Below are 12,261 nucleotides of genomic sequence, written 5' to 3'. Positions count from 1 at the left end.
TCGATACTCAAATCCAAATGGAAATTTTAGGTGTTGTGATAAAAAATTATGGGTTTCATTACAGACTTGATATATTGCATGTTTTAAATCTGAACACAACCACTTACATCTTTCATCACTCAGTTTTACAATTTAGTGGTATTGTCTGACAAAATGTAATAGAATTATATACTGAAATCTAGTTATTTAGGTTTCAGCATGAAATCTATCAAAAAAATCATTCATACTGTTGAAGCGCTCTTCTCTTTAAACACACGAACCTCATTATGCAGCAAAATCTGTTTGGTCTATTGTGTAATAACTGCTTAACCCACTGGGAATTCAATCTTTTACCTTGTAGCAGAAATATCAGTTTAGTATTTTATTTATATTTCAAAAAGATCAGCTATGTTCCACTCTAAGTCCCATTCTGCTCAAATTTCCTGACAACCAGATACAATATCAGTACATTTCTCCTATTAGTCAAGTTCATAGATCAGTTAATACTGATAATATTGTTGCTCAGACTTCAAGTTACAGTTTGACACCTTTTACTCAACTCTTATCTTCTAAACATCAACAGGCTCACCTTGAAGAACAGGCAGGAACCCAGTATCACATACAGCCGTCGCATGTCATAATAATCTTCAGACTGAAATTAAACCAACAAGATCAATAGGTTCCTGGTTACTAGCCAATTAGATATTAAACAGTAGGTTGGCAACAGGATAAACTGATACATTCACTTTATTTAAATTGTATTTGAAGAATGGCATCTTCAACAATTAATCATCCATTGCAGATAAGTAAATTAATACAAGTTTAGTTTTTGCAAATCGCTCTTTTGCATGTATTGTTCAGATATCTGTATTGGGAAGAGCAGATCACACCTTACATCCTGGCTCTCATTTCTGACACCACAGTATAACACCTGCTGTATATGATTTTTTTTTGTTGAAACAATACCAAAAGGAAAAGAGTGGCTAAAGTAAATGTTGGTCCCTTAGAGGACGAGCCTGGGGAATTAGTAATGGAGAACATGGAGATGGCAGAAACTCTGAACAAATATTTTGTATCAGTCTTTACGGTAGAGGACACTAACAATATCCCAACAGTAGATAGTCAAGGGGCTATAGGGGGGGAAGGAACTTAACACAATCACTAAGGAGGTGGTACTCAGTAAGATAATGGGACTGAAGGCAGATAGATCCCCTGAACCTGATGGCTTGCATCCTACGGTCTTAAGAGAAGTAGCGGCAGGGATTGTGGATGCATTAGTTGTAATTTCCCAAAATTCCCTGGATTCTGGGGAGGTCCCAGCAGATTGGAAAACTGCAAATGTAACGCCCCTATTTAAAAAAGGAGGCAGACAAAACGCAGGAAACTAAACCAGTTAGCCTAACATCTGTGGTTGGGAAAATGCTGGAGTCCATTATTAAAGAAGCAGTAGCAGGACATTTGGAAAAGCAAAATTCAGTCAGGCAGAGTCAGCATGGATTTATGAAGGGAAGTCACGTTTGACAAATTTGCTGGAATTCTTTGAGGATGTAACGAACAGGGTGGATAAAGGGGAACCAGTGGATGTGGTGTATTTGGATTTCCAGAAGGCATTTGACAAAGTGGCATTCAAAAGGTTACTGCACAAGATAAAAGTTCAGTATAATGTGGATAAATGTGAGGTTAGATGCAGCATAATGTGGATAAATGTGAGGTTAAGATGCAGTATAATGTGGATAAATGTGAGGTTATCCACTTTGGGGGCAAAATGCGAAGATAGAATATTATGTGAATGGTGGCAGATTAGGAAAAGGGGAGGTGCAACGAGACCTGGGTGTCATGGTTCATCAGTCATTGAAAGTTGGCATACAGGTGTAGCAGGCGGTGAAGAAGGTAAATGGTATATTGGCCTTCATAGCTAGGGGATTTGAGTATAGGAGCAGGGAGGTCTTACTGCAGTTGTACAGGGCCTTGGTGAGGCCTCACCTGGAATATTGTGTTCAATTTTGGTCTCCTAATCTGAGGAAGGACGTTCTTGCTATTGAGGGAGTGCAGCGAAGGTTCACCAGACTGATTCCCGGGATGGCCGGACTGACATATGAGGAGAGACTGGATCAACTGGGCCTTTATACATTGGAGTTTAGAAGAATGAGAGGGGATCTCAGAAACATACAAGATGGGACGGGACAGTTTAGATGCGGGTAGATTGTTCCCGATGTTGGGGAAGTCCAGAACCAGGGGACAGAGTCTTAGGCTAAGGGGTAGACCATTTAGGTCTGAGATGAGGAGAAACTTCAGAGAGTTGTTAACCTGTAGAATTCCCTGCCGCAGAGAGTTGTTGATGCCAGTTCATTGGATATATCCAAGAGGGAGTTAGATATGGCCCTTACGGCTAAAGGGATCAAGGGGTATGGAGAGAAAGCAGGAAAGGGGTACTGAGGGAATGATCAGCCATGATCTTATCGAATGGTGGTGCAGGCTCAAAGGGCCGAATGGCTTACTCCTGCACCTATTTTCTATGTTTCTATGTTTCACGGGGTTGGGAGTAATATATTAGCATGGATAGAGGATTGGCTAACTAACAGTGAACAGAGAGTCAGGATAAATGGTTCATTCTCTGGTTGGCAACCAGTAACTAGTGGGGTGCTGCAGGGATCAGTGCTGGGACCCCAACTATTTACAATCTATATTAACGACTTGGAAGAAGGGACTGAGTGTAATGTAGCCAAGTTTGCTGACGATACAAAGATGGGAGGAAAAGCCGTGTGTGAGAAGGACACAAAAAATCTGCAAATGGACATAGACAGGCTAAGTGAGTAGGCAAAAATTTGGCAGATGGAGTATAATGTTGGAAAGTGTGAGTTCATGCACTTTGGCAAAAAAAAAATCAAAGATCAAGTAATTATTTAAATGGAGAAAGATTACCAAGTGCTGCAGTATAGCAGGACCTGGGGGAATTGTGCATGAAACACAAAAGGATAGTATGCAGGTACAGCAAGTGATCAGGAAGGCCAATGGTATCTTGGCCTTTATTGCAAAGGGAATGGAGTATAAAAGCAGGGAAGTCTTGCTACAGCTATACAGGGTATTGGTGAGGCCACACCTGGAATACTGCATGCAGTTTTGGTTTCCATTTTTACAAAAGGATAGACTTGCTTTGGAGGCAGTTCAGAGAAGGTTCACTAGATTGATTCCGGAGATGAGGGGGTTGATTTATGAGGAAAGGTTGGACCTCTACTCATTGGAATTCAGAAGAATGAGAGGTGATCTTATCGAACGTATAAGATTATGAGGGGTCTTGACAAGGTGAATGCAGAGAGGATGTTTCCACTGATGGGGGAGGCTAGAACTAGAGGGCATGATCTTAGAATAAGGGGCCGCCCATTTAAAACTGAGATGAAGAGAAATTTCTTCTCAGAGGGTTGTAAATCTGTGGAATTCGTTGCCTCAGAGAGCTGTGGAAGCTGGGACATTGAATAAATTTAAGAAATAGACAGTTTCTTAAACGATAAGGGGATAAGGGGAGCAGGCAAGGAAGTGGAGCTGAGTTCATGATCAGATCAGTCATGATCTTACTGAATAGCAGAGCAGGCTCGAGGGGCCGTTTGGCCTACTCCTGTTCTTATTTCTTATATTCTTATGATAAATCTAAAGAAGCCCCATTAAAAGCACCAGAAGTCTTATGATTCAGCCCTTTCCTCACCTGTGCACATATTCTAATTCAGTCAGACTCACCGTAACTTTCACCACCTATTTTTTCTCCTCTCACAAAGCCAATGGCTCCAGCTGACATATAAATTAATTTACCAATTTGAGCTCTGAGCACAGAGCTTCACACACCAGGAACACATATCAGGAATTTGGGGGCATGCTCCTCACAGCTTTTCATTCATCAAAATGAATAGACAGAAACTTTTAGGGAGCATAAGCCCAACTTTCAGGGAATACAAATTTGTAAAATTACCCCAATAATTTCAAAGGCACCTCACCCAAGTGGCCTTTCTTCATGTCTGTGCAAAGATCGGTGTGCTGGAGGTCATTTGACCAGACAACATCACAACCAAGCCTAATCTTGTGTTTATCCAATGCCTAGACAAATAAAGGAAGACTTTCTTCTTTGCTATGCCTGGTGAACACTCAGTTCCCAGGTGCAATGGAGAGTAAATGGAGACAGAGACTTATTATTAAGACAGGTCGCTGCCTCCAGAATGCTGCCCAGAAATTTCTTGCAGTTCTCCAAACTTGTGTTGTGGAGCCAGTGCTGGGAGTCGACACAGGCCTCTTGGGCGTGCAACTGTCTCTATTTCCACATCCTTCCCGATCCTAGCACAAGATCTGCCAGGGGTGGGACAGCCAGGACTGCACCCTGATCATGCAAACGGCTTGGGAAATAAATTTCTGGGCACTTCTCCATTCAATGTGCTGTGTGGTTTGGCACCCAGCAGGGCATTCTCTCTTCTGTGAGTAGAATTGACCCTATACTCACGTCCAACAATAGGAGCACAAACCCTGGCTATTTTTCCCCTCTCTAAACAAGCAGTACTCCGACTAAATGTAGCGCCCCACTGTTACCCCAGCTGAGATCAGCTAATTCATCACACATAAAGAATCAAATGTTGGACCTTCTGTATGGTCAATTAAATGCTATCTTTACCAACTAATAAGAACATAAGACCCTTGTTTTCAAATACCTCCATGGTCTCCCCCTCCATATCTCTGTAACCTCCTTCAGTCCTACAACCCTTCGAGATTTCTTCACTCTCCCAATTCTGGTCTCTTGCGCATTTTCTATTTTAATTGGTGGTCTTGCCTTCAGCTGCCTAAGCCCCAAGCCCCAAGCTCTGAAATTCCATTCCTAAACCTCTCTGCTTGTTTACCTCCCTCTCCTCCTTAAAACTTAACTCTTTGACCAAGCTTTTGGACATTTGTCCTAATATTTCCTTATGTTGTTCGGTGTCAAATTTTGTTTGATAATGCTCTTGTGAAGTGCCTTGGGACATTTGACCACGTTAAAGGCGAAATGCTATTTTTTGTGGTTGTTATTGTTGCAAGCCATAAGGAATTAGTTACTGAAGTCTAATTTCAAAGCCTCAATGTACTTCTTAAACCTTTTCTTCCTTTTCTTTAGCCATTCCCTTACTAGACTATTTAACTTATTAATCCTGGGCCAATTTAGCCCCTGCGCCTTTGTGTGTTGCTCGGTCAAGTGCACGGCATCCGCACCCTCTAGAATCTTCAGAGCACAACCCTCTTTCCATGAGCCACAGATCAAGACTGGAATGTCATCTAATAATCATTTCACCCAAAAATTACTATACTATCTTACATTAAACCACTAACCAAATCCCTTGGTATAAGAACATAAGAAATAGGAGCAGGAGTAGGCCATTTGGCCCCTCGAGCCTGCTCCGCCATTCAATAAGACCATGGTTGATCTGATCATGGGCTCAGCTCCACTTCCCTGCCAGCTCCCCATAACCCTTTACTCCCTTATCGTTCAAAAGTCTGTCTATCTCCACCTTAAATATATTCAATGATCCAGCCCCCACAGCTCTCTGGAGCAGAGAATTCCACAGATTTACAACCCTCAGAAGAAATTTCTCCTCATCTCAGTTTTAAATGGGCGATCACTTATTCTAAAACTATGCCCCCTGGTTCTGGATTCTCCCATGAGTGGAAACATCCTCTTTACATCTACCTTGTCGAGCCCCCTCATTATCTTCTATGTCTCAATAAGATCACCTCTCATTCTCCTGAACTCCAATGAGTATAGGCCCAACCTGCTCAACCTTTCTTCATGTCAACCCCTTCATCTCAGGAATCAACCGAGTGAACTTTCTCTGAACTGCCTCCAATGCAAGTATATCCCTTCTTAAATAAGGATTTATGTATTTTTTAATACTGTATTTTTAAGATTATAGTTCAACTAGAACCATGATAAAACAGATAAGTGAAAACATTTTGTTGAATACATTTATAAAACACTTGGGTTAGACTTCATAACATATTACTCAATCTGTTCAACTTTGTATAAATATCATGCTCAAAATAATCCTCTCAGGTTATCTCTACTTATGTGCTTTGGCAGATATTAAAAAAAACCCCACAGATCACACTAATGGTGCTGTATGTTTTACTGATTTGTGAGAAATTAAATGCATTTACAAAAACATTCTCTTGAAAATGTAAAGCAAATAAAACATTACAACAAAATGAACATTTAGAAATTACTAGATAAATCACAGCCAACAGGATAGAATCATAGAACATTACGAAAGAGAAGGAGGCCATTTGTCCCATCGTGTCTGTGCCAGTTGAAAAAGAGATACCCAGCTTAATCCCACCTTCCAGCACTAGGTCCATAGCTCTGTAGGTTACGGCTCTAAGTGCACATCCAGATATCTTTTAAATGTGATGAGTGTAGTTAGTGTGGTTAGTGACACAAACATGGTACAGACTTGAAAATTAAACTACCGGTTGCAAGAAGTTGTTTCCTTTTATAATCCTCCTGAATTTGAGAGGTCCCAGGAGTAGGAGATTGAGCAGGGGCAGTGAGGTTGTGCATGCATGAAGCCCCCAAAAATATTAAGACACGAAGGGGCCGAAATTTACTTGTGCAAGAAAGCTGGCGCACCTCCCAATCTTTTGGGGCCATCACCGCCGAAATTTTTTCAGCGGTGCCCCAATCGATATTCAGCCAAAAAAGTATTTTTTTAAAATCGGTTCCTGCGCTAACGAGCACCTCCAAACGGCACTTTGCAGTGGTATGAGTGTGTTAATTGAAGCAGGCTGAACAGAGAGAAATTCAGCATGCTGTTAATGTGGATCTAACAAGCCAGCTGCTCCCTGGCCTTCTTACAGATCAGGATTTGCAGCTAGGCCCTGAGGAGGGAAGGAGTTTACTTTGAGGATGGCTGGTGTTAGAGGAGCAAGGAGGGCAAGCCGCTTCACAGATGCAGAGCTGGAGACCCTTATGCAGGGTGTAGAGGGCAGGAGGAGACAGCTGTATCCCGACGTGGGGAGACCAACTTGAGAGGTCTTGAGTAATGCTTCGAGGGAGATATCAGGGGAGGTCTCAGGCACCTCCACTCATCAGAGGACTCTCATGCAGTGCAAGAAACGATTCCACAATATCATCTGTCTTATGAAAGTGAGTACCTCTTCCACCAACTGCTGACCTTGCATCTGCGAGCTTCTTCAACTGTTTAGTCACTCAAGCAGCATTTCATTGTTCACGTTTCTATACATACATGCGTGTTCTCGCAATGGAAGCTTTCTTTCATCTCACACTTACAGCTGCATGTCAGGAACAATCATTTCTGATGCGTTATCACAGTGCTACTCATCAACCATTCTTTCTTTTGCAGGCCAAACTGGCTCACAATAGAGCCGAGCAAAGAAGGACGGGTGGTGGTGGGGCAGACACGCAGGTCCTCACACCTTTGGAGAGGGTTGAGGGGTTGAGGCACTCGTCGGCGGACATGGTGCCTTTCCTGTGGGCGAGGGTAGTGCTGACACCAACGTGGGTAAGGAAGGCCCTCCTTTAATGTGCTCTCCTTGAATATGCCAGTGCCTACTGTTCCTTTCCTTCATGGAACTCTGCTAGTTGCATCCTCCATACCTTCATCCCCCACACCAGCACTTCTCCCATTTATGCTGCAGATGAGATCTGTGGCCTGCGGTACTGGCAACGCCGATGTTGATAGCATAGATAAGTGGGACCGTCCAAGAATGCACACTCTACCATGAATGCGCCAGCGCCTACTGTGCTTTTCCTTCTGGTAGTCTGCTATTTGTAGGCTCCATGCATTAATCCCCCACCTCCCCCTCACGGCAGGCCTCTCCCATTTATGTTTGCAGATGACAGATCGAGTGGCAGCAAACCCAGCACAGTCGCCAGTCATGAGAGATGGCGTAGACAAGCTGGAGGCCTGCATGAGACCCCTCTCCACATAAGCCCTGAAATTTCAAGTCACAGCAGTGAGGATATTGAGGGTTCAAGCCCTGCTGAGAGCAGCCACAGGATTCTATCATTTGGAAATGCCACTGAGGTGGAAGACACTGAAGAGGAGGACACTGATGGCACCAGTGCGTCATTGCTTCCACCCACACGCGCCAGCTCAGATACTGGAAGTGCACGGCGTGATATAGATGAGATTTTACAGGGGTCTGCACTGGGTGTTACACCGGGACTAGGCAATCTCTCCGGGGGGACGAGTTCACACTGGAGTTCTGCCGACGAGGACTCAGATGATGCCATCGATGTAGCGGCTTACAAAAGAAGGGTGGAGGCTATGCATTCACAGATGTTGCGGGCACTGACAAGGGAGCTAGAGAGGCTTCTGGAAGTGGTGAGGAATGTGGAGGAGTCCGCCTCCTGCATTGTCAACGGCTCTGCGCACACGATGGAGCCCATCATTGCCAGTGTGTAGGCGATGCTGGACTCCCAGAGTGACCATGCGGATCCAGCTGTGATGCCGCAACCGGCAGGTGATGTGGCAGTTGCCATTTCAGCACAGGCACGAGGGAACGAGCGCATCGGTGCTGAATTGGAGGGGATGGCCAGGGCCCTGGAAGCTCAGAATGCTCTAATGCACTCTGGGCAACAGGCCAAGGAGCATCAAACTGCTGCCATCGCTGGTGGATTTGAGACTCTGGCTGCTCTCCTGCAGTCTCAGCTCAATGTCACCAAACACCTGTGTTGCATTCGTGGCTGGGTCCAACATGGCACACCTTCCGGTGTCGTGCTACATCACCGACCCTACCTCCCTCAGCTTGCTGGTGGTGGCAATTTGCCACCCCCGATGAGTGACTCAGGTTCCTCGGACTAGGATTCTGATGATGTGCTCGCTCAGGATCACAATATTCCTAGCCCCAGACCTGCCACTCCGCCAGTGCCTCCACGCATGGCCTGACACGAGCCAAGCCAGACTGAACCCTACCCAGTCTGCACTCAGCCCTTTCAGGCCCAAGGGTGTTCGAGGGCATCCGACAAGGATATCTGTAGCTCCCACACAACAACCACAGCATCCTTCCCAGACCCATGATGCAGCCACAGGGGAGACACTTAGGAGTAGTGTTAGGATTGGTACGCATAAGAGGTGTTGGAAGGAGATGCACAGGGGTAAAAAATAAATGAATTGTGTTAGTTTATGGTAGTTTTTTTGTTCCGTTGTGTTTTTTCACTGACTTGCATCATTTGATAAATTTTTATTTTTTGCACATATATCTGGCCAGGTTTCATTTGGGAGTGGGCAATTCTGTGTGAAGGTACTCATTGGGATGGCCATGGAAAATGGTAGCTGAAGGGTCATGTGTGGATGAGATTATGTGAATTGAGAAGATATCAGACGTAGCTGCACCTCTCTTGCAGGGTTGCGATGGCGATGATGCCTCCTGGCTGGGTGGCGACGGTGATCCTCCTCCTCCTCCTGCTCATCATCAGGTAGTACTGCTGGCTCGACCTCCAGCGGCTGGCTCCTCATGATGGCCAGGTCGTGCAGCATTCAGCAGACCACCACGAATATGGAGACCCGTTCAGGAGAGTACTGCAAGGCGCCACCAGGCTATGAAACCTCTGCTTGAGGATCCTAATGCAGTGCTAGATGATGCACCTGGTGTCAGAATGAGTGTCATTGTAGGCAAGCTCTGCTGCTGTCCTGGGGTTCCGCAGTGGAGTGGGCAGCCAAGTGGACAGGGGATATTCCTTGTCGCCAAGCAGCCAACCACAATCCTGATTTGAGCCTGTGAAGAAGGTGGGCACACTGGTCTGGCGCAGAATGAACGAATCATAGCTGCTGCCTGGGTACCTCTGGCACCTGCTCGACTATGTCATCGTCCGAGCCAGGGATTGCAAGGAGGTGTGCATCACCTGCGCCATGACAGGAGCCGACGACCGCTGGACGGACCACCGCCTAAATCCGTTCCATCATCAACATCAACATAGCCCCAAAGCGGCGATGGCATCAGAAGCAGTGCCGCAAAAAAGTCAATGCCGGGGCACTCAAAGACCCAGCTAAGAGAGCCCTATACAGCCAGAACCTCTCTGCTAAACTGGCATCCCTTGATGACCCTGAGACGCAGAATGCCCATCGCGCTTGGTCTGCCCTCCAGGCCTCCATAACCAGTGCCTGCGAAGAGACGCTCGGTCACTCAACCAGGAAACACCAGGACTGGTTTGATGAGAATGACCAGGAGATCCAAGAGCGAATAAATCGCAAGCGCAGGGCATTTCTGAGCCTAAAACAACCACCCAACTCCGGAGCAGCAAAACAGCATTACAGATGGCTTAAGGCCAAGGTCCAACAAAAAACCCGCAAACTAAAGAATAGATGGTGAGTGGAGAAAGCACAGGAGATTCAGCAGCTGCCCGACAGCCATGGTGTGCGAGGATTCTTCACCGCAGTCAAGTCCACCTACGGCCCAAGCTCCCAAGGCCCCACCCCACTGCTGGCCAAGAATAGGGAGACACTCATCAAGGATATCGAGGCAGTCAGGACCCACTGGAAGGAGCACTTCGAAGATCTCTTTAACCAAGACTCTGCCTTTCACTCGAATGTCCTCGACTCCATCATGCAGCATGCTACCCGAGGTAGAAAAGGCTATCCACCAGCTTAAGAACAACAAGGCAACGGGAGCGGATGGAATCCCCGCTGCGGCACTAAAGTATAGCGGAGAGGCACTATTGGCACAAATGCATGACTTCATCTCTCACATCTGGAAGGAGGAGAGCATGCCGGGAGATCTCAGATGCAGTAATCGTGACCATCTTTAAAAAGGGGATCATCGTCATCATAGGCAGTCCCTCAAAATCGAGGAAGACTTGCTTCCACTCTAAAAATGAGTTATTAGGCGACTGAACAGCCCAATACGGGAATTTCAGTCTCTGTCACAGATGGAATAGACAGTCGTTGAAGGAAAGGGTGGGTTGGACTGGTTTGCCGCATGCTCCTTCCGCTGCCTGCGCTTGGTTTCTGCATGCTCTCGGCGATGAGACTCGAGGTACTCAGCGCCCTCCCGATTGCAGATCCTCCACTTAGGGCGGTCTTTGGTCAGGGACTCCCAGGTCTCGGTGGGGATGTTGCATTTTATCAAGGAGGCTTTGAGGGTGTCCTTGAAACGTTTCCTCTGCCCACCTTGGGCTTGCTTGCCGTGTAGGAGGTCCAAGTAGTGTGCTTGCTTTGGGAGTCTTGGGTCAGGCATGCGAACAGTGTGGTCCGCCCAGCAGAACTGGTCGAGTGTGGTCAGGGCTTCGATGCTGGGGATGTTGACCTGGTTGAGGACGCTAACTTTGGTACGGCTATCCTCCTAGGGGATTTGTAGGATCTTACGGAGACATCATTGGTGGTATTTCTCCAGTGATTTGAGGTGTCTACTGTATATGGTCCACGTCTCTGAGCCATAGAGGGCAGGTATCACTACAGCCCTGTAAACCATGAGCTTGGTGGCAGATTTGAGGGCTTGATCTTCGAACACTCTTTTCCTCAGGCAGCCGAATGCTGCGCTGGCGCACTGGAGGCAGTGTTGAATCTCGTCATCGATGTCTGCCCTTGTTGATAATAGGCTCCCGAGGTATGGAAAGTGGTCCACGGTGTCCAGGGCCGCGCCGTGGATCTTGATGACCATCAACGGAAGTCCTCACCGCAGAAAAAACCCTCGCGCTGAATATGCGTCGGGTGGGGAGCCAATCGATCAGAATGCATTGGCCAATCCATTTTGCCGATTGGCCGCCGAAAATCCGCAGTAATGGTCCTTTCCGGGATCCTGAATTTTGGCCCCAGAAGTCTAGCTGACCGATGCAAGCTCCTGAAAGAGACTAGGGGGAGGGGATGGAGTCGAAATTTAGCCTCCTGGCGGCCACACGGCAGTGTCGAATGGCTGCTGCTCGCAAAATTCTCATTAGGGGTTTTTCCGGCGGTGACCATAGCCGCCCTGCTCCCCCATTTCCGCCTCGCTGCTGCCGAAGCCTCCCAAGTGCATCATCAAAGCGCACACCACCGATGTCCCGCCCGGGAAACTAAATTCAGCTGAGAAAGTCTTCCGGAAATGGCGGTGCGGCCACCTTTAAAGGAAACATTAGAAATAAATAGTTTGAGCGATTTGATTTGTTCATTTTTCTCTGGTTGCTGGGTCCTGTTTATGTGGAATAGAAGGATTTGATAGGATATTTTGTGTAGGTTGATGATCTATGATCGGTAGTTTTTCCTCCTGGTCTTATTTAAAGCTTGGTTCATTTGTTTATTTGAGCCCTAATGTGTGGTATACAGTTTCCTACATCGTATACCA

General features: G+C 46.3%; 1 protein-coding gene across 3 annotated transcripts in view; it reads right to left on the bottom strand.

Annotated features, from left to right (window-relative positions):
* Positions 1-12,261, bottom strand: part of intu (inturned planar cell polarity protein) — a 194,174-nt gene that overhangs the window by 27,984 nt on the left and 153,929 nt on the right. For all 3 annotated transcript variants that reach the window (XM_070871827.1, XM_070871828.1, XM_070871829.1), the window contains exon 10: positions 569-631. In XM_070871827.1, coding sequence (XP_070727928.1) covers positions 569-631 — 63 coding nt within the window. The remainder of the gene's footprint in view (positions 1-568; positions 632-12,261) is intronic.

The sequence above is a fragment of the Pristiophorus japonicus genome, chromosome 2, assembly GCF_044704955.1.
Source record: "Pristiophorus japonicus isolate sPriJap1 chromosome 2, sPriJap1.hap1, whole genome shotgun sequence".
In the NCBI taxonomy this organism is placed as follows: Eukaryota; Metazoa; Chordata; class Chondrichthyes; family Pristiophoridae; genus Pristiophorus; species Pristiophorus japonicus.
The sequence above is the reverse complement of the archived record's forward strand: the minus strand, read 5'-3'. Positions and strand labels throughout refer to the sequence as shown.